Here is a 23,364-nt window from a genome sequence, read left to right on the forward strand (position 1 = left end):
TCTGGCCATTGTGACGAGGAGGGACAGGCGCAATGAGAGGCATGAAAGAGAGAATCTTTCATGCACATTTTAGATCTGGACTATTCCAAGTTAAATAATATAGACGGATGATCTAAGGGTTAACTTTGAGCCAGTCACAATTAGAAGTCATGCCCTTTCCCCTATGGCGAAAATCCTTGCAACACTGTGTTCTCCTGAGCCTGGAATCATTTGATCTCACCATGCAGTTAGTGGTTTCTCCCAGAGAGGTTTCTCTGGTCTGTTGTCCAGCAGTGCCAGATTAATTTCTGAGTTTGGGGGCAGTGGGCGTGTTGTGTTGTCTTGCACTTGTTCGGTTGTTCTCTTAATCACGATCAAGTGGAAATGTTGCATGCAATTAGTCTGTGTATTAAAAACAAAAATGATGATTTATGTAATCAACAACGCTACTCATGAATATGAGGATGCTTATTTTCCATACAATGGAATAATGCTTTTTTTTATGGTAAAATGTGTTATTTTATACCATAAGTACTTTAATATTATATACTTTTATATATATCAAATAGCATAAAGTAATGGGGAATAGAGAAGATTTAGTGGGCATTTATATGCAGCCTGCCTGAGTCAGTAGAACCTGTGCTTACACCTGTAGGTTTTTGGTTGATGGACCTCTACCAGCTTTGCATATAAAAAGGCTAAAGATTTTGTTTGGTTATTATTGTAATTTGGCTGATGTTCAGTCCTATTAATTGGGGGTTGTTGTACTTTAATGTTGGCAATCATTTTCAATCTGATTCAGGTCATTATAGCACATGGAAATGCTTCCTCCAAACCATGCAATAACAGTTTTGTTTTGTTTATTTCTAACATTGTCTTGTTGGAAGGTAAACCTCTACACCAGTTGAAATTCTTTTTCAGACTCTTAACAGATTTTCTTGCAGGATTCCCAAATGTTTAGGTCCATTCATCTTCCTGCCAACACATGTTTTCCAGAAAGGAAGATGTTTTAGGCACCATGTGCACACAGTGTTATTTGTTATCCTACCCACATTATATTCTGCATTTAAGCCAAAAAATGTGCTTTTGTTTCTTATTTGACTAAAGCACTTCCTCATGTTGCTTTCCCCAGCATACGGCTTGAAGGTTTGCTTCAGCCTCATATCTTTCCTTTCCATTTTTTTTAGCTTACCAAAGCACATTCCTCTTGCTTTGTCCCCTGCATGGCATGTAGAATGCCGAACTTCTTAAACAATGCTTTCAACAGTTGCTTTTTCTTGCCACGCTGCCATAAAGGTCAGATTTCTGACCTACTGCACCAACAGATGCCTTATCAACCAATTATATTAGTTTAATTTTTGATCTCCTCCAGAGGTGCCATGGACCATTTTGGCTGCTTCTCATGTGAATGATTTGTGCAAAAATATCTTTCCATTTAAGATGATCGTATGAACATTGCTTCATGAGATGTTAATCTAGGGATATTTCATTATACCTTTTCTTTCTTTAAAAACTTGCTGACCTCTCTGCTGTGTTCCTTGGTTTGTATTATGCTGTTTATTCAATATTGTTGCATGGCAAACCTATGAGGCCTCTCAACTAAGTCACTATTTACCAATTTGTGGCCTTCTACATTTATATTTGAATTATTTTGAGTTATCAGCTTTTAGGGAGCCAATACTGATTTATTCAAGGCCTTTTAGTTCTTTAAAAAAATATAAAAAACTTTTTTATGCACAATTATGTGTGTTTGACACTCAAAACGATCTAATGAACTGGTAAAGGGTTCAAGAGGCATGAATTCTTTTGCGAGGCACTCTACTGTGTAAATAAGACCAAGAACCTGAGTCTCCTTTTCAACTTACCTGATACCTTATTGCACTAAAAGCAGGGATTCATATAATTTCTAGTTTTACACAAAGACCTTTAGATAGAATAAGCACCATGTTGGGTAAAATGTTCTCAGAGGAAGATGTTAACATGTGTTTTCATTAACTTTCTGCCAGGTATGATGCTGGGAGGTGGTTGTGGCAGAGAGCTTGCTAAGTGGATCATACATGGCCGCCCAGAAAACGACATGTATGGATATGACATCAGGTATGTATGCATATATTATTAAGCTTCCTATAGCAAGAGCAACACCTATAGATGGCATGTATTAAAGGGTGTCTGATTGTAACGTTTTAAATCAACGTTCATCGTTTCATTTCCTCTCAGGCGTTTTCACAGTTCTTTGACAGACAACACACGCTGGATCAGAGAGAGGAGCCATGAGTCATATGCAAAAAATTACTCTGTGGTATTTCCTTTTGATGAGCCACTGGCCAGCCGTAACATGAGGAGAGACCCGTTCCACGAGGTAGAGCAATTATACAGAGTATTTCATAAGAACTAATTGACTGACCTGCAACTTTTATTACCAGTCCTTCTGCTGTGATCCTGCAGACATGTTAACTGAGACTTACTAAGAGCTAATACAATACAGCTTTATTTATAAAGATTTGAAAAAAATACCTACATTTACAATAAAAAAAAATGTTATTTGTGTTTGTTTTTAATTAAAAACTAAATATAATTAACATAGAACCAGCTCCATACTGAGCTGGAGAAAGCATGCAAACAGATCATTCCTGAGTCTTTAGCCCCTAAAGAGAAGTCTCCATCTCAACTGGAGCCTGATTCTCGGAGCTGACAAAAGTAGAAAGTGAGCTGACATATTAGAATGAGATTCTTGTAACTCGTAATCTAAATGGTCACTGCAAGCTCGAAGTATGTATTCCGAAATCCCATTGCTCCAACAAGAAGCTGAACAATCACAGCGTCCAGTTCACAAATAACCATATTTGCTTGAAAATCTTGCTATAATATAACAGTTTAAAGTATATTTTCATAAATTTTTTGTGTATTATTAAGCCCTCACATTTGATCAATTACTCAGCTGTATATTTTAATTTAGGTAATCAAATCCTAATCATTTAACACTAAAGGCATCTATATAAACAAATAAATATGGCTTCTCTATAATAACCTATTGTAACGACTGAAAATATCTGGATGCCCAAAACAAAAAGTGGGGAAGTTTTATCCGTTTTAAAAGCATTTAGAGGAGACGTTTGCAGCAGAGCAAGAAAGAGTTGAGATGAGCTGGACAAAGTGTACATTTTTGGTAAAGCCTCTGGGATCTGCATCAGTTTAAAGGAGGTATAAAACTGAAAATACTATGCTTTCTTTGGACTGGAGGAGAATAAAGTGAGAAATGACTGTCACCACTAAGGACCCCTGTGGTTCTCCAGATGAGACGAGATGAGAAATGCTTTGCAAATATAGAATATGTTCTGTTCTGGACACATGAGATAAACCACTGAAGATCTAAGACAACAACATCAACACATTATTCAAGATGGTCCATAAGGATTTTATGGTTTATAGTTGCTATGGAGCAATTGAAAATGTACAATTGAACAAATGACATCTGGTTAGGCTGTAAATTTGGTGTTTGTGTTGAGGAAAAATAGTTTTATAGGCAACTTCCTTTACTGTCAGTTTGGCTCTGACTGACAGTGATGAAAGGCTTGCTCAGCTTAATACCTCCCTGGTTTAGTGAAACTGCTTATCTTGGATGTCAAGTTACAGTTTGCAGTCAGTTCACCTCCTTTCAAGCAATATCTACTTATCTTTGATTACTTCCAATGTATTCATAGATGGCATAACTCACTTTCTCCTTTTTTGTCTGTAATTTCTGCTTGTCAATTGACACTGTCTCTCAGTGGGGTTTTCTCTTACATTTTATCTGTCTTCTCTTTGCCTCCTCTCAATCTCCTCGCTGATTCAAAGTGATGGCAGTAAGTGGTGTGACTTAACTCCGCAGCGGGTGCATTTGATAATGCATGACTATAAATCATCCTCTCAGCTTTGGAGACTTAGCCGTGGATATCTTTCAGCTCCTGGCTCATCAATAACTCAGAATGGACTTCCCCACCATGTGTTACTCATAAATGATCCACTCAGAGACACTTTCTTTTTTTTTTTTTTCATTCCAGAGCTTATTTAACTAACCTCGCAATATTACCCTTGTAGCATGAATTTTTAAAAATGGATAACGGTCACATTAGTTCCACTGGAATCGCTACTTATGTCTGGAGCTTCATCAAAAATAATATTTATTTTCCTTAGCAGTTTGCTGCGTAGTTTTCTGCAGGTTTTTTTTTTTATATTTGTTCAGAATGAGAGCAAATTATGAGATACAGTGGGTATTGATTAAAAATATATATATATAATTATGTATAAAAGATTGGTTTAATATGGTATCTTGGTTACATAAACAGTTGAAACTGTAATTTTATCGGCATCCTTTCAAATTTTAACCTTTATACTCTATCCATGTCTGGATAGATTTTTACATACAGCCTGACTGGAGCAAAGAGGAACACTTCTATCAATTTTACAAATCTTAAACTGCACAAGGTTGTAGTCCACTGTATCTAAAAGGTATCCTTTAAAGTTTGACCGGGTGGGTGAGCTGTCTCTGTGCAAATAATGAGACTTTCCTCTTTCAGGAGGCAATATGGGGTTATTTTAGACCGCAAGAAAGTCATCTCTGACACTGCTGCTTGCACGCTTTCTCCAGCTCGGTAGCACAGATGGTAAATATAGCTTAGTGTGGGACGATTTGGCAAAAGACAGACAGCTTGATGCCTGCTTGGGGGAGAGCATAGCACAACATACCTACCAACTGTGGGCGACTGTCAATTTTAACAAGGATGGAGAGCCTTAAAATATCTTATCTGAACAGAGCTCAAAAATGAGAAAGTATTTATTTTTGCAGATATTTTATCTAAGCAAACCTGATGCAACATTTTCATCAGTTTCTTCTTGACTCACTTCTTGTTCAGCTTTAATAACAGGCTCTCTGCTTGCAAAAGTTGAATAAGTTTTCTTGGTGCAGTGAGTGCGATAGGTTAAGGACACAACTTATCATTGCAACCTCTCATAGTTACTCTTATTAATCCTGATGAGTGTTCATACTTTAGTGCAGGGGAGCAATAAAATGAAGGTATTTGTGGCTATATTATCTTCAGGACTGTATTATTTACAATGCTGTTGGACAGGTTGACAAATTAGTCTCCATTGATGAAAATAATTTGCAGATATTATGATTTGTGGTAACAGAGAGGTGTGTCCTGGAGTAACAATAAGACAATATAATTAAGACAGCTGTAAGGAGTAGAAGTTTAAGGCAGTGTAAAAGACAGGGATGACATTGCAAGAGGGTGGAGTGGATAGCGGTGGAGTGTCATGGGTATTTTTGACTGAAGGATAAGTTGCAGGAAGGAAAGAGGAAATATAAAGGCTGCAGTTTTTGAAGATGCATTGTAGAAGACTGGATGGTTCAATTTAGTTTTTCCCAAAAAAAAAAATGGAAAAAGTTTAGAAGGCATATGTGTTCTACTCCTTTTATCAGAAACCCAATCATAAAAACCTGTGCAACCAATTGCCCTCAAAACTACTCTAAAAATAAATGTTTTTATATCGCATAATCATTATAGACCTGCAAAACATCTGAAAATCAGGCTCTGTGTGGTTAGGATACCGAAAAAACATCCTCCCTTCTATGAAACATGGTGGTGGCCGCATTGTCCTGGAAGACAGGAGGATGGATGAGCCTAAATAAAGGGCAGTCCTGGAAAAAAACTGTTAAATGCTGCTGAAAACTTGAGACTTTGGCAAAGCTTCACAGAACAATACAACTTAACATACAATCCGAGCTGCAGTGATTTAGGTATGGTTTAGGTTAAAGAATATTATGGTAGGGATATTAGGTTCTAGATTAACCCAGTCTAGGTACATACCTAAATTTGATTGGAAATCTGTGCCAATGATTAAAATATGCTAACACTCTCCATCTATTTAGCATTTAGTTGAAATATATTTAGTTGCATCTAATTAAAATGTATATCCACATCAGAATTTGTGTTTTTGTAAAGAAAAATTTAAAGAATGTTTTTCCTTTACATTTAATTCCATTAAGGTCCTACTTTCTGGTGGTCTAGCACATAAAATTAAAACAACAAAAAAACTGGACATTTTGGTTGTGATGTCCAAAAATGTAGTAGAAAATCCAGAGGTGTGAAGACATTTCCAAACCATGTATTATTATTTTACCTATGCAGTTATGTTTTCTGTTAGTAATTCTAGACCACGGAAAACAATATTCTCAGCTTTGTGTTCCCTTTGTATATTTTGCAGAAGTTGTATTTGCTTTTGTGTTTGTTAAATCATTACAGGTGCTGACAGAGCAAGGTTGTGTGTTTCAAGAGCGACATGGTTGGGAGAGACCTGGCTGGTTCAACAAAGAAGGGCCGGCTCCTGTAGGGTAGACCCCTACATCACACTCACATTACCACAAACTGTCAATGCCTTTTAACGCTGTGTTTTTATGTTTTATTAAAAGGTTAAAGACTATGATTACTATGGAGCTTACAACATTAAAAATAATGAGAACTACAAATACAAAGAACTGCTTGGCAAAGAGTACACCTTTGACTTCCCTCCGCATCATGATGTGGTAAGCAGATGTGTTTGAGTCAATTTCCTTTTCTCAGTATAAAGCAAGTTACCACAGGCAAGACGAAAAATATAGATTTTTTGTCATAAAGAATAGTGTTAATGGGTATAGTCAGTAGTTTTAGTGGTGCATAAAGAGCTTTACAGCTTCACACTCATTCAGAAGCTTCATTGACAGACAGCTTGGATTTAAATTCTCTAACTTTGCCTTTAACTTCTCTCATGTCTGCCCTACATGATGCAACTATGAACCAGCTTTCTTTGAAATAAGGAGATGGCAACTTGTGTTGAATGTCTATGCTGTGTCTTGTTGTTTTAAATGCAGATTAAAAGCGAGTGTCTCTCATGCCGACATGACGTAGCTGTGTTTAACATGTCCTACTTTGGGAAGTTCTATCTCACCGGACCAGACGCCAAGAAAGCAGCTGATTGGCTCTTCTCAGCTGACGTCAACAAGAAGCCAGGTTAGTCAGACATCTGTTTCAGGTAACCCACATACACACAATATCCCTGAATGAAATGAATGATTCATTAGGATACCTCTCCTGAATTTAAAGACATGCCGAGGGACTAATTCAGCTGGTTCATTCAGGCGTGTTGCTCAAACACCAATAAAACTTATAAGACATTGGCCATTTAAGAATTAAAAAATGTGTTTTTACTAGCTAATATGCACCTTTACATGTGAATTTAACATGCTTTTAAATGACCTTCTGCACAGATACAGTTGTCTATGCAAGACAAGCCTGCATCCTTGTGCATCCAATATTTCATTCATATAAAAATATTATATCTCTTATAAAAGTATATGTCTGGGGAAAAAACATCTCTTTTGTTATATTAACTAAGTCTTCATGAGCACGTCTCATTAACAACACTGTCACACAGATAATCACTCTTTTAATCAATGAAGGTGTTACCCGTGCATATGTAGGAGTGACTGCAAACAGTGTCTTTTTTGGCAAATGGATGACCCAAGTCATAAATTTGTATCAATTGTAATTTAGTACAGAGTTATTACAGGGTTTTTATTCATAATGTCTTCATTACTGAATTTGTAGTTTATTATTCCATTAGAGATTCACAACGTTTTAGGGTCATTTGACCCTCATTTAATTAATTCCCTTTAAACCTCTACTTTATAAAAATGAGAAGAGAGCATTTTTAGTCAAACATCGAGTAGTGCATTTTTTTATTTACATCAAAATATTTATTTCAAGGGAAAAATCATATGAGAAACTTTGGGTAATTTTTGAGGGGGAAAACATATTTTAAATCCTAGCTACACATGGTTAGGACTACAGCTTTTTTTTAGCTACAGTGTTTACATCCTGGGAGCTTTTATGAAATAAAATGCTATTTGATTTGTTTCAATAGCACTTAAGCTTTTATATAAGTATTTGTCTAAAATGGGTTTTTGTCCTGCTGTCTCTGCTGTGTTTATCCAGTGGTGCAGCTTGTTCAAGGTGATTTTACTTTTTTTTTCCCCCTTTAAACTCCTTGATGTGTGCTGTGCCTTACAGGTGCTGGTCATAAAATTAGAATATCATGAAAAAGTAGATTGATTTCAGTAATTCCATTTAAAAAGTGAAACTTGTATATTATATTCATACATTACATACAAACTCATATATTTCAGATGTTTATTTTGTTTAATTTTGATGATTACAAATGACAACAAATGAAAATCTCAAATTCATCATATCAGAAAATTAGAATATTACTGAAGACCAATAAAAACAAAGGATTTATAGAAATGTTGGCCAACTGAAAAGTATGAACATGAAAAGTATGAGCATGTACAGCACTCAGTATTTAGTTGGGCCTCCTTTGGCCTGTATTACTGCAGCAATGCGGCGTGGCATGGAGTCGATCAGTCTGTGGCACTGCTCAGGTGTTATGATAGCCCAGGTTGCTCTAATAGTGGCTTTTAGCTCTTCTGAATTGTTGGGTCTGGTGTATTGCATCTTCTTCTTCACAATACCCCATAGATTTTCTATGGGGTTAAGGTCAGGAGAGTTTGCTGGCCAATTAAGAACAGGGATACCATGGTCCTTCAACCAGGTACTGGTAGCTTTGGCACTGTGTGCAGGTGCCAAGTCCTGTTGGAAAATGAAATCTGCATCTCCAAAAAGTTGGTCAGCTGCAGGAAGCATGAAGTGCTCTAAAACTTCCTGGTATGTGGCTGCGTTGACCCTGGACCTCAGAAAACACAATGGACCAACACCAGCAGATGACATGGCACCCCAAACCATCACTGACTGTGGAAACTTTACACTGGACTTCAAGCAACGTGGATGAAGTGCCTCTCTTCTTTTCCTCCAGACTCTGGGACCTTGATTTCCAAAGGAAATGCAAAATTTACTTTCATCAGAGAACATGACTTTGGACCACTCACCAGCAGTCCAGTCCTGTTTCTCTTTAGCCCAGGCAAGACGCTTCTGACGCTGTCTGTGGTTCAAGAGTGGCTTGACACAAGGAATGCGACAGCAGAAACCCATGTCTTTCATACGTCTGTGTGTGGTGGTTCTTGAAGCACTCACTCCAGCTGCAGTCCACTCTTTGTGAATCTCCCCCACATTTTTGAATGGGTTTTGTTTCACAATCCTCTCCAGGGTGCGGTTATCTCTCTTGCTTGTACACTTTTTTTCGACCACATCTTTTCCTTCCCTTCGCCTCTCTATTAATGTGCTTGGACACTGAGCTCTGTGAACAGCAAGCCTCTTTAGCGATGACCTTTTGTGTCTTGCCCTCCTTGTGCAAGGTGTCGATGGTCGTCTTTTGGACAACTGTCAAGTCAGCAGTCTTCCCCATGATTGTGTAGCCTATAGAACTAGACTAAAAGACCATTTAAAGGCTTTTGCAGGTGGTTTGAGTTAATTAGCTGATTAGAGTGTGGCACCAGGGGCCATCAATTTTGAACCTTTTCACAATATTCTAATTTTCTGATATGATGAATTTGAGATTTTCATTTGTTGTCATTTGTAATCATCAAAATTAAACAAAATAAACATCTGAAATATATGAGTTTGTATGTAATGTATGAATATAATATACAAGTTTCACTTTTTAAATGGAATTACTGAAATCAATCTACTTTTTCATGATATTCTAATTTTATGACCAGCACCTGTAAATAGCTTGTGGCAAGGCCAAATTGGACTTGAGATTCTCTTTTAGTAAGGACTTTCTACTTTGCTCTTTTGCATGACTAATGGTTCTCTCACTTTAGCTGTGGCTGTCTGAAGCTTTTCCACAGTTATCGTGAGCCTTTTGGCCATTCCAATCAGTTAAAATGACAGTTACATACTGTTTTCATTATTAAATGATAGAACAGTTCTCAGTGGGAATGTCGAAATTAAGCATTTTGAATTATAACCTCAGTAAAAGTGATTCAATTCAAATGGATGTTTTTATTTTATTTATGTTTTAAAAAAAGAAGAATGTACATTTGTATTTGACATACTAGTAATGCAGTACTTTGTGTTTGTCCATCACAATAATATGACAAACTGAAGACTTTAGTTGAAATATGATTCAGTTTTAAAAGATCATGAATTAAGAATGCTGTTGCATTTGCTGTATTCGTTTGCATTTCCTTATGGAGTTATTAATATTTCACTGGTAAATATGTTTGCATGCTTCAGGTTCCACTGTGTACACTTGTATGCTGAATAAAAGAGGAGGGGCAGAGGCTGACCTGACAGTAAGCAGACTGGAGCCAGGTGCTGCCAAGCTGCCGCTGGCACCAGAATCCAATGGTATGAACCAAACTGTCATCCTTGGTTTTATAGCTACTAACTAAAAGAACAAAACAAAGAGGCTGAAATATAACTGGGTCAATATGTTATTCTTTTTCATACATATATATATATTCAATTAAATGCCAGCACTTACAAAAGGTACCTCTATATTTTTGAAAAGCCAGCGCTGTTTAATTTATATGCTAAAAAAACAGAAATAGGATAAACCAGATTACATATTTTGATTAAATTACATCTGCCTTTTTTGGGATATTTTACGTAGGTATTGCTATGTTCTGCAAGCATTTGATAAAACGCTCATTAATGATGTGTGTAGTTGTATTTCTCTGCTGGTGAGGGTGCCTCATTTCCTTAAACCATCACCTTCCTTTTACCCAGGGGATGCCTACTACCTTGCCATCGGAGGTGGGGTCGCAGAACACAATTGGAACCACATCAGAACAGTTATTCAGGACCAGGGCTTCCAATGCCAGCTGACAGACCACTCTGAGGACATGGGGATGATCAGCATCCAGGGACCTAAGAGGTTAGTGGAGGAAAGAGGTGGAATGGCTTTTAATGGCTGAGAGCTAGTTCTTATGAGCAGTATTTATAAGAACTGGCTCTGTGGGAGCTTTTAGCTTTAGCCTCAGCTTGATTGTTATCTTTAATTGCTGCATACTTAGCAGTATTGTGGCCTCATGAAATGGTGAATGGGGTATGTTGTATTGAAAGTTTTGGTTGCAGCTACCCCATTACTTATTTAGGCCGTACATGAATTGCTAATTGCAATCACCTGCCCTTTTTTTTTTTTTTTTTTAAAGAGACATCGTGTACGTTTTTACTGAGCAGTATCTTTAAAATAATAATTTTATTTTACCCTTTACGACTAAAACATTGTTTGATGAGTACATTTACTAATTTTACTTCTGTTTGGATGTTCCCATGCTGTTCGGTTGAAGTGACGTCAAGCCATGTTAAATGCTTCCGACCTTGCAAACAATCAAAGTGTTATATTCACGATGAGTTTTGTTGATACTTAAAAACGACTTGCATTCAGCTTAACTCAAACCCCAATGGCAGCTCCAGGTTAAGTGAAAAAACTAAAGACCTTTCAAAGTATGAATGGAAACTATAAGCTGAAGAGTGCTGCAGTTCTGTGTTTTGGCCAAAGGTCATAGTCTCATTAGACTTAACATAGTCTCATTAAAACTTAATGTAATTCATCTTAACTGCAAAATACTTCTAAACTGACAACATTGCTGGTTGCCGTGCAGTGGGTGATGTCTTCACACACACACAGATGCACGTGACCTGATTGTCGTATCTCCGATTGAGCTGTTCCTCCCTGCAGAGCAAAGGGGGGGCGGGCTTATTTTCAGATCTTTGTGAAGGTAGAAAGGCTCGGTAGATAAAGCTAGTTTCTGATGTATGTATCGACCGATCGGATTGGCCGGCCTTTACACCTCTGTTGTCTTTTGTTCTGTTACTCTCCTACTTCTTCAAAAAGGTTTTCTTTTGTTTTGCATTTTAAACTGGTTGTTCACTGAAATGTGGTCAGTCTGGATAATTTCATTAGATAGGAAATTCCATGTAGAACTTGTGTTCTAAGCCATCACCTACAGTTGATACCTTTTATCAGGTAAAAAAAAAGGGCCGAAGATATAAGGGCCTCCAACTTTGTGGCTTTGTTCTGCCTCCCTGCAGCATTTCTTTTTATTTTTTTTCCACACAGAGCAAGTCAGGCTAACTTTACTTCTTGATCTCAATCACTGCTCACCTCAGTCTATCTTTCTCTTCTCTCTCACCTCCTCTCCTCCCTACATCGCTGCCCTTTGCCTTTCTTCTTCCCGCTCACCGAGCTGCAGGTTGCGTCCACCCCTGTTCTCTGTGTGGGATTTTTCGATTTCTCTTCCTGAAGGCCTTTCTTACCCTCTGTTATCCTGAGTTCCTTTTTTCTCTCTCTCCGGTGATCCGATAGATCTTCTTATTTGTCTTCTCTCCCTGTTCCTCGCTTGCTGCCTGGTCGACCTATTCTAAGTCACCTTGCCTCAGCTTTGATGCTTTTTCTCCCTGATCTGCTTACGTTCAGAAATAATTATTTCCATCCTGTCTATAGTGTACTACTCTAAAAACTATATTGGTGTTTGTGGATTTTTTACTCTCCCTGTTTTCTTTCTCTCCTCTCTCTCTCTACAGCAGTATATTTATATCCATCATGTGTGAGGAATTGCAGAAAATTACTCTTCCTCTGTTTTGCTTTTGTTCCCTTATGAAGCAAATTGATCCCAGTAAAGCTGGAGAAGCGGGAAGATTACAGTGTTTACAGAGATGTGTTGGTGTTTTCTCTCCCGGCGATGTCTCACTCACTGTTTCCCAGTGAGGGAAGTCTTTTGACTCAAAGCTTTTCTATCACGCAGCTTGGCACCAAGTTTAAAAGTGCGAACTATTGCTCAGTCCTTTGTTTTGGTAATTATGAACCATATTTACAATTGTTACATCATGAGTAATCTTGTTTAACTCTAACTGAGAGATCAGAGTTAAATGGTGAATTAAAGACATAAATGCCTTCAATGAGAGCTTCCTTCATTACTGGCCCTTTGCTCCTGGGATTTTAAGTTCTTTAGAGGGAATTTGGACTAACTGGAGCCGAGTTCGAGGGAAAATCAGCCGTTATTACCAGCTCATAAGAATTAAGCTTCCCTTTTTTTTTCCATGCCCACACATTTCAGCATACATTACATCAGTTGGTTTTTAGAAGGTGCTTGCAGAAAGATGGAGAAGCATAACCTGAGCCATTCAACAAATATCCTCATAACTGGCTTTTTGCCACAACCAAGGCAAAAAATATCCGCTGTTTTCTCTGGCTTCCCACTCATAGGGATACCAGGCCAATAGTGCAAATATAAAATATCATTTTTATGATGATTCATCATTATGTAATATTGATTGCAGTGTAGTTTGCAGGAGGAGGAGAGTTTGTGCATTTTCTCATAGATCCAGAGTTTCCTTTTTTTGAGACATATGTGGAACCTTAAAAACAAAGACTAATTCTTTCTCATTTGTAAACATACAGCATGGAATTCACTTGGTAGTGCAGTTTTCAACAGTTTTTCATTTGCAAATTGCCATATTTTATAACAGATTTACAAAACAGATATCACCTTGGCCCAGTCGCTACAATGATTAACTTGATCGTTTTTATAGACGGCTTAGAAAAAATAGCTTCTTCATACGTGCACACAACATCACTGTACAATGCTGTGGTACTTATCGTGCTTAAAAACTGCCAGTGAATCAAACTAAAACTGTTGACATAGACAAAATGCATTCGCAAGAAGAAATTTGTTTTTTACATTTGCAATCTGGGACCGATTAGACACGGTTGTTTATGTTCTCCCATAATGTCGGATCTGTTTGGATGCACAGTCTGAATTATAAAACTTTGCAGATGCACATTATTTGGTTTCCTTGTGGATGGAGCCACAAATAAGAGATGCAAATTTGCCCATCTAGTCCAGCAGATGGTACCAGTTTGCACCTGTTGTCATATCAGACTTAACTTGTTCTCTTATCAGCCACAAACACGGGAGGCACAGAGGCAATAGAGAACAACAGAGGACGATGGAATGAAATACTTCATAATTTAGCATGCCATTATGTATGTTAGTATGTCTGAGAAAATCCTCATCGAAAGTTTGTTTCTAAGTATGAGATATTTTAATTTGTGTCTTAAATAAACATTAAATTTAAGAATAATTTGTTAATCCCAAAGAGAAATACAATGTTTCAGTAAATCATGTCCAGTTTTCCAATGAGATGTCATTGGTGTTAAAAACTGTAAGCAGGAAGGATCTTCTATAGAGGTCTGTCTTGACACTTTGTTGTTGTTTGGGGCAATGCACCAATCTGCCTGTATGATCTGGTTTGATGTCTCTGTAAAGTGCCTTGAAATGACATGTGTTGGGAATTGAATTGAAACAAACTGATGCATAATGAGATTGTATTTATTTTATTTTTTTATATTTACAGCCGGGAAGTTTTACAGGAAGTTTTGGACACAGACCTGAGTAACGAAGCCTTTCCCTTCTCTACACATAAAGTTGTGAACGCAGCAGGACATCAGGTAAAAATACGAAGAAACACTCAAAGATGTAAATTATGCACCAACAAGGAACAATGTATTTATTTGGCAAATAAAGATTTTACTAGCAGCATTTAGAGAGAAAAGATTATATTTCTTACTTTGTCTCTACTAATAAGACAAGTCAATCCATGTGTCGATGTCCCTCAATGCCACCCTTACCAGTCATTTGCTGCACACTGTTAATTAGCTGACTTAATAAAGGCTGATAGATAATTTCTTTGCTATTTTAAAACTTTTCCAGTTACAGAAATTCAGGAAGCAAAACTTTCACCTGTTTTACTTTAAGCAAAATTTGATTCAAAACTAATGGCAGCATTGCTGTCAAAGAGCAATATGCAGGCTAGCCATGTTCTGGTAGTTTACTCTTTTATTATTTTAATTAATATTGTGTTATTAAATCAATCTGATGTGCTTCTGTTGCACCATAAAGGGAAGAACAGATAAAATCTGTAATATACATTGCAGACTAATCACATAAAAGCTATTAATTAAGTACCTCCTATTGATCAACTGTTAATTTAGCATCAATTCATTCAGCACCTTTTTTTAAGTCTTTACATAATTCAAAAAGCAAACAATTGATATGGTGAGCATCATCTTTATAGTCATCGTTGTTATACTATTTAAGCAAGTTATTTAATGTTACTGTAACATATTTGGAGTTTTGACCTTTGATTTTTGACCTATGATAATTAAAAAAAAATAAAAAAAAGGAAGGAAGGAAGGAGTGTTGCACTCATTACGGACTCATGCAGCGGCACATATGTTCACTCAACCTCAGTCCCACTTAGTTTCTCCTTCTTCAATTATACAATGCCCCGTTAGTTGCAATCTGCATCTTTGCACATCTCTGCAGGAGTGTTTGTGCATGTGTGCTGAGTGAGGGTCTTGTGTTGTTTTCCAGCTGGTTTTTGGCCTTGTCACGGTGACAGTTTAATGGCTGCAGAGCTGTTTGTGTGAGCATAGCTCTTCCTGCCCCTCTGCAACCTCTCACAGCTCATTAGACCATTTCTGCCTGTTTCTGTTTTCCTAACTTTTCATCGACAGCGGGTGCACAAGCAAACAGATTTATGCACTTTCATGTTGTCTGTTTGTTTTTAGCTAGTTGGTACATGAGTGTGATCGTGCATTAGGCATGCATTCATCTGGTGTATGTCACGGTAACATGCCTCAATGTACTAACCTACCCTGAGCTAGGAGATGTGCATATGGAGCCTGCAGTGATCCCTGACTGGACAGATTGACTCTCTGTCATTGCACCAACTGTGAAAACTGTTGGAGAAGTCATTTTATGTCCCCTTCCATATTTCATTCCCTTTCAACATGGAGTACGCTTTCTGCTTTTGTAGATAATGATAATGTTTTTGCAAAAAAAGTAGCATTTTCTACATTTTCATCTTTATCTGATCTTTACCATTTTACATTCGTACTCATTTTTATGTCCTTTTTTCTTTGTTTTCCCAACTTTATGCAATAATGAGCAGAAATAAAGCTTCAGTAGGACATTTTGAACCTTCACAATCATCCCTCCCCCATTTTAACACTCTTTTCTACCCGATCTGCCTTCCAGGTTCGAGCGATGCGTCTCTCATTTGTAGGTGAGCTTGGCTGGGAACTGCACATTCCCAAAGACTCCTGTGTTCCCGTCTACCGAGCTGTCATGGCCGCCGGTGCAAAGCATGGCATCATCAATTCAGGCTACAGAGCAATTGACTCTCTTAGCATAGAGAAAGGTAATGTAAATATTTTGAAAATTATTTAAACTCAGCAGAAATACAGATTAAGTTAAACATTTCCTCTTTTACAACTTTGGTCTTAAGAATGGATTTTTCTTTATTATTTTGCTCATAAATTCTACTTGTTTTCCTATAACAAGGGTACAGACACTGGCATGCTGACCTTCGGCCTGATGACACACCTTTGGAGGCGGGGCTTGCCTTTACTTGCAAACTGAAGAGCTCTATCCCGTTTCAAGGCCGGGAAATACTGGAGAAGCAGAAGAAAGATGGGCTGAGAAGACGCATCATCTGCTTCACCATTGATGAGTTAGTAGATCCTCAACAAAAAAACCTGCAATTAATCCTTCAGCAAAATAGAACAAAAACTATTATTTTTATTGCTACTCGAAGGTCGTGGCTACAACTTTTTCACCAAAAGGATACATTTTTCAAAAATAATCCACCCTCAGACATCTAGATTGGTGAAAAATAAAAGAATGCCTTTTACAGAACAAAGAAATGCATTATAATAATTTTATAAATATTTACAGATCAAAAACATATAAATATTTACTTATGATAAAGAAATTTCAAGAATTGATTAGATTTTGATTCTTCAGATTTTAAATAAATTCTTTACAATCTGATCTCAATTTAAAATATTTGTATTGAAACATTTTTTTAGCTGTTGCCTGGATTAAATGACGGAAATTCTTCAACATATTAATTCTAGTATTATATTAACATTCAACTGCAAATTGATACAATTAAAATAGTTAATGGTGGCTTTGAGGTCAACAAAAGTGTTTTTGTAAAAGTTTGTGATGGGCATAGATATATATATATTTTTAATCTGTAATCTTGGAATTAATCTAGATTAACCTAGATTAAAATCGCTCATTTGAATTCTGCCAAAGACATTCATGTGTGTGCTACCTCCATAATTTAAAAGAAAATGTTTACTTTTTTATGTTTGCAAAATTATACGTTATTTCCTCTTCTTACCTAAGATATGGACAAAGTTATAAATACTTTTTTTGCGCCAATTGTTACTGTGTTTTTGCTGAAAAAAGTTAGTGTCCCACTTCCGATTATAGATGTCCCACTTTAACAATATAGTATCTCCAAAAATCTGACACAACTGTCAACTCGATAAATTTCTCATCTTTCACGGTTTTCTCCACGGCGTGCTGGTTATGTGTTCTCATGATAGTTCCCCTCGCAGTTAGTTTGTAAGATGGGTCACCTGTGGCCGCCTGAAGAACGAGCTCGATCCGATCAGCCACGCTGTTGGGGTGGCGGCTTGTGGCTTTCCACTGAGCGAGGGGATTGGTGAGCTTGGCTGATAGAGCTGTGCTTATAGCTGCATCCATGTCAGCACTTCACGTTTGATGTGGTAATTTCACAGTACGCCTACACAGGTTGGAAGACTGATTCATTCTCGCCTCACAAATACACATCCGCGTTAAAATATCAAGGTACCATCATTAGTATAGACTCAGCTCCCACCCAACTGTGAGAATAAATCAACGGCAACATTTTTTTAAACACCCGATAAGAGTCTGCCGTTTACGCTGCACATTAACACCAATAATGGCCCAACACTAGTAAAAATCTACCTTTGGTTATGTAAAGCGATCTTTATGAATTTATATGAGAATCGATGCCCAGTGAAAGTAGCTCATTACTAGCCAAAGTAACTATACAGTTACATTTTATGATCTAAAGTAGTGAATTTGTAAAACTTTCATTGTTGAATTTTAAGTAAAACTAGTGGTTCAAACCTGGAATATAAATACATTAAATAATTCATTTCAAGGTCTAAACATCTGGAAACGTTGAAAACTAATCTACGCTATTTTGATGTGTTTGGTTTAACAAGTGAGTTGCAATATATTTATGTAGATGTATGTTGTTTATAATAAATGAAAAATAAGGCATTTATTTCTTTGCACATTGACAACATTCATTTAAAATAGGTAAGAAGCTGAGAAATAATGTTTTTCAGGTTATTTAACCAAAAAAATATATATACTTTGCAATATAATTAACAAGCGGTTATATTATTCCAGAAAACTAGCTGGGCTGTATGATCCCAGGATGTTTGCATTGAAAAACATAAACCATGCAAATAAAATCATTATAGCTCTCAGAAAATAAAGAATGTTTCTTAATTATAGGCAGCAGCTGTCGGTCACTGCTTAGATGATCTGAGGAGCTTCTTTAAATTAACTTCTAACCGACATTGATCAATTCTTTGTTTTTACACATAATGAACAAATCTCAGAAGCATTTAGCCTTCAGTGAGCTAACTGTAGAAACGCTGTTATGGAGTCAGTGGCTGTGCGCCATTGTCTCTCCTCTGTGTTCACAATGAAGTTATGCATGGCTGCTGCGTGCGCCACGTCATTTTAAACCAGGAAACTAGTCCTTATTTATACATATTATGAAACGAATAACAAATCTGTTTAAAGTGTAGTAATGACTAATGCATTACCGACTAATTAGTCACAGTGGTAGTGACCAGAAAAGTAGCATAGTTACTGTAACTCCTTCCTTACTTAATAATGTGTTAGTCCCAACACTGGGAATGATAATCTAAAGACACGTGATCTTAGACGTTGCTTGATGGTAGTAGCTCCTTAAAAGCTCTGGGAAATGGCTCCTTCTCTTTATTACATCCTCAGATGTAAGCGAAGAAAGAAGCAAAGTAAGAGTGAACATCGGTAGAGCTTTTGAGCATTGGTTCCCGGCTTATGGCAACAAAAGGGCTTAGGAGCAACTCAATGGTTGCCGCTTTCCTTCTGGACAGTTTAGTTAAATGTTTGCTACACAGAACCTGGAAACCGTCAGGAAAACATTACAATTAAAGGTGGGAACATAACCGTGTGAGCGAAAAACCTACTGACTTGGACGACTTAAACTGTAGCCATTCCATTTAAAATGACATTGTTGTTACATCGACTGGTGAATTACAGAAAAGCTGAGAATATATATTTTTTTGGTATTTTTTGTATCTTTAATGGGAAATTTCCATATAGACTTTATTCGTTGACCATCTGACCTCCCCTCTGTTTATCAGTTCCTTTCAGGTTCTATAGTTTTGCAGGTTTTATAGTTAAAATCTCACCACTGTAGAAATATATGCCTCAAAGCAACACTCTGTAACTTATGACCTTAGCAGAGATCTATTAAATGATATTCCAGGTCAAAATACAGCATTTGAAACATGTAGATACCCTGTGCTGGCTAATTTTCTCCAAAACTACAGGGAACAGATTATTACATGTTTTGGAGATTAATTTTTTTACAACTAAAGTTCCCTACAGCTACTCCACTTTCTAAATATCAGCTTGTGTGCAGTTTTCATTGATGTATTTTGCCAGACTTTAATGAAAATGTTTACATTTTATTTCCTCCTTCTTCACACCAGGAAAGTACCAATGTTTGGTTTGGAGGCTATATTCCGCAATGGCGTCCCAGTCGGTCACCTACGGCGAGCAGACTATGCCTTTTTTATTGACAAAACTCTTGGTTATGGATACATCCGCAACCCTGATGGAGGAGTGGTAAGATTTTAAGGAGATGCAAACACCAACACACTGTATTCTCCCTTTTATTGTCATTTCTTACTTTTAAATATTGTTATTTTTATCTCTCCCAGACTAAATAAATAAATCTTGACTTCCTAATAAATGTTAATCCATAACAAAGTTAAGAGCACCTGGAGAATGATTGGGGAAGTGATTTTTTTTTTTTTTTCCTAAATTTTTTTATTAAAACATTAAATCACAACTCTGATCCAACTAATAAATGCAATAATCTTTTTAATATTATATTTTTAAATGAAGGGCAAAGAGCAACTATTTAGATCTTTGTTTCAGTAAAGTGTTGGATTTCCTTTGTTGCAGGCAAATGATATTTAAAGAGAAACTGGTGTTGCTCAGTGTTTTTTATTATGAAGCAACCAACTGTGTTAGTTCAGTGGGTAAATGACTGAGAGACAGTTTAGTAGATCAGTAGGGAAGGATGTAAAGAGGGAAAAGTGCACAGGTGAGTGAAAATAAGTTTTGTGACCGGTGACTCACAAAGGGCTTAGTTGCTTTTTATGTTCTTATTCTTTAGTCTGTTCATTTGTTTGTTGTAATTGCCTTTATATCCTTCTTTCATTATTCCTTTCTTTAAGCCTTTCACATGTTTTTTATTTATTTATTATTTTTACTGAAGAAATGTTTAATTTCTTACAGGTGAGTGCCGACTTTGTTAAAACTGGCGAGTTTACTCTCGAAAGAATGGGAATGACATACAAGGCCAAGGCCCACCTCAAATCTCCATTCGACCCTGAAAATAAACGTGTTAAGGGGATCTACGAGTGACCGGTCAGAGAACGATATGCAGCCTGCCACTTTTTTCACATTCAGTTGCAATTACAATAATGCATATATTTGCCATTTAAAATGTTTCTAAAGGTATTTCTATTGTATTTTTAACATTATCCAGTATAAAATCAAAGCAGGAAGAATCTGGCTCCACTGTTTCTAAAAAGGAAATAATGTAAGATTATCATAAAAATTTTCATCAAGATCAAGATTTTTTTTCTCATAGTCAAACTACTTTTAAGAATCTCAGTGTGCATATTGGCATGTATGACTTTAAAGATGACCTTCTAACTGCAATTACCGTATTTTCTGGACTATAAAGCGCACTTCACTATAAGCGGTAAATTTTTAGGAAAAACTTGAAACGTACATATATAAGCCACACTGGGCCATAAGCTGCCTTGTTGTAGTATGTTGTTGTGCTAAATGAAAATTAGACCCTTATTCTTTCATTTCCAACTTTGACTTCCCCCTCTGGTGGTCAGGAAAAATCCACAGAAAAGCTGCACCATATTTTAAGCTGCATGGTTCAAGGCTTGGGGAAAAGTATCGGCTTATAGTCTGGAAAATATGGTATTTCTCTTTCTGGCAGCTCACTTTGCATTGAGCCGTTTAGCAGAACTCATAATAATGATCATAGATTTGTTTCAGTATTGCAAAGTTCTATGTGAAGCACTGGCAGTGGCTGCCATTAACCAAAGACATATTTCAAGGGCTTGGAAAAGAGATTATCCATGTTTGTGTGTTTTTACTCAAATTGAATACCATGCTGATGTTTCCTTAGTAATGAGGATTTATTGTTATTTGGTTTTTAAATTAAGAGCAACGCTGTTTTTGATTACCCATTAATCGGCTGCATCATTATCACCCACAACTGGAGATCAGGGCTTCATCCTGAAAGCTAAAATATTCATAAAGTCTAGCAAACTGACTGGCTGACCCCCTGTCTCTTGCTTCAAAGTGTTAGATCTGTGCCTTGTGCTCTTTATCCCCACAAAATAGCCTCAAGTAGACATTTTTCTTTCTTTTTTTTTGTTATTTTATGAGGCTAAGTCTAATCAATCCTTAATCTTTTTTTTTTACATTGATGCATACTATTCTATGGTGGGTATTTGCCATTCACTCCAGTGACTATTGTCATTTTTATGTTTCAGTCGAAGTTCTTCAAGCTGTGATTATTAGCATAGTTTATTTTAATCATTTTTATTTTTGCATTTTAGCCCCTTTAGGAGCTTAAATGTTGTTAGATTAGTAAAATTAGGTCTAACATTTTAAATTACCTCATAAATAAGATGATTTCTGCCAGAGAAGAATCAGCAGAAAGATGCAAATCTGCCTCAGCCTCACTAATAAATAGTGTTGCACTGATGCCATTTTTTGGCCCCGGTACCTGGTTGTGCAGTATTGGCCAATACCATCTGTTTTAAATAGATGTGTGTGTGTGTGTATATATATCGAGAACTGCATACTACTTGTATGTAAAATAATTGCTATCATGGCTTTGTCAAGCTGCTGCCGACCTTTGTGAAGCAGGAAAAAGACTACCGTAATACAAAGTGAAATCCAGTAGAACTTTTTATTGCCTACCTGGAATGGGTGAAATTAGTTGAGCAAACTTTTGGCTCTCAAAATGTTATCGATGCCCTTTTTGTTGGTACTGGCCGATTCGATACCATTTTAGTACTGGATCGGGGGCCCCGCCCGATACTGGTTTCGATATCGGTGCAAACTACTAATACCAATTAACTAGTAAGTGTTTTAATACTAATCTTGCCATTTATGCCATAAATTATAAAAAAATTTTTTTTATTAAAAATTGACTTAAATGTAATACATTTGTTAACTGGGCCTATTTTTTCCGCTAGTTTTAAAAGTCAGTCGTCCTATGTATAGCATCACTTGTTTACCTGATTATCTGACAGATTTCTATGTCTGTTTACACTGCAGTCGCCTGAACAGTTATTGTAAAAATGGGTTTTAACTTTTAAAAGAAAGGGACAAGGATGCCACTTACTAATTCAGCGATCTAAACACAATTTTGGACACTCTGACGTTTCTGATTACTGTTGCTGCTGTATTTTGGGCAAGTGTAGGCTAGTTTCTGATTTTAATGATTTTGATGTCATTTTCTGACATATAAATAGAGACGCAGTTTTTTCCGATCCAATACTGATAACTGGACTAGGCGTATCAGCTATCCCTATAACTTCCCATGTGAGCTAAGGCTTACCATAAATATTGATTAAAAAGGTAAATTAAAAAAAGATATAAATGTATTTTATATTATTTATTTACTACGTGTACATTAGCAGGGAAAAAAAGAATTGACAGTTCCATGTTAAGTGCACTTGTTTGGATCTCTGATATCCGATCACCGATAAATTCAGCTAATTAAACATCGGAGCCAATGTTTGATTCAGATATCACATTGGTGCATCTCTGCAGATGAAGGTAAATACAAATCTGTCTCACTTAAATTAATTGCTTCTTTGTCATTTCCATTTTGAAGGGTGGCTAAGAAAAAAACTTTGTCACGCTGGTATAATAATTTAGATAGCCAAAGACATAGATTACAAATAACAAATTATTTTGAATTTCTTAACAGCCCAAAGGGGAAAACATAAATTTAGATAAATCAATCAGTTACATGTATTTAAAAAAAATAGTTAGGGTTTTAATGAACTCATCTGAATGGAGAGTCCTAGAAAAGACTTTAACGGAAAATAAATTTCTTGTTTAATTAATTTTTTTTTTTCAATGCATCTCTACCAGGGTTTGCAATAAATGTAGGAGCTGTAACTTGTAATAGAGAACTGGAACATAAAGTGTTCTTT

At 36.6% G+C, this 23,364-nt stretch overlaps 1 protein-coding gene across 2 annotated transcripts in view; it reads left to right on the forward strand.

Annotated features, from left to right (window-relative positions):
* Nucleotides 1-21,461, forward strand: part of sardh (sarcosine dehydrogenase) — a 39,460-nt gene extending 17,999 nt beyond the window's left edge. For both annotated transcript variants that reach the window (XM_038283640.1, XM_038283639.1), the window contains 12 exons: nt 1,986-2,076; nt 2,197-2,338; nt 6,264-6,347; nt 6,431-6,544; nt 6,869-7,007; nt 10,191-10,304; nt 10,686-10,833; nt 14,319-14,412; nt 16,004-16,166; nt 16,310-16,478; nt 19,585-19,720; nt 20,399-21,461. In XM_038283640.1, coding sequence (XP_038139568.1) covers nt 1,986-2,076; nt 2,197-2,338; nt 6,264-6,347; nt 6,431-6,544; nt 6,869-7,007; nt 10,191-10,304; nt 10,686-10,833; nt 14,319-14,412; nt 16,004-16,166; nt 16,310-16,478; nt 19,585-19,720; nt 20,399-20,527 — 1,523 coding nt within the window. In that variant the 3' untranslated portion in view covers nt 20,528-21,461. The remainder of the gene's footprint in view (nt 1-1,985; nt 2,077-2,196; nt 2,339-6,263; nt 6,348-6,430; nt 6,545-6,868; nt 7,008-10,190; nt 10,305-10,685; nt 10,834-14,318; nt 14,413-16,003; nt 16,167-16,309; nt 16,479-19,584; nt 19,721-20,398) is intronic.
* The last annotated feature ends 1,903 nt before the right edge of the window (nt 21,462-23,364 follow it).

Source organism: Cyprinodon tularosa, unplaced genomic scaffold (genome assembly GCF_016077235.1).
Source record: "Cyprinodon tularosa strain WSP-4 unplaced genomic scaffold, ASM1607723v1 ctg196, whole genome shotgun sequence".
In the NCBI taxonomy this organism is placed as follows: Eukaryota; Metazoa; Chordata; class Actinopteri; order Cyprinodontiformes; family Cyprinodontidae; genus Cyprinodon; species Cyprinodon tularosa.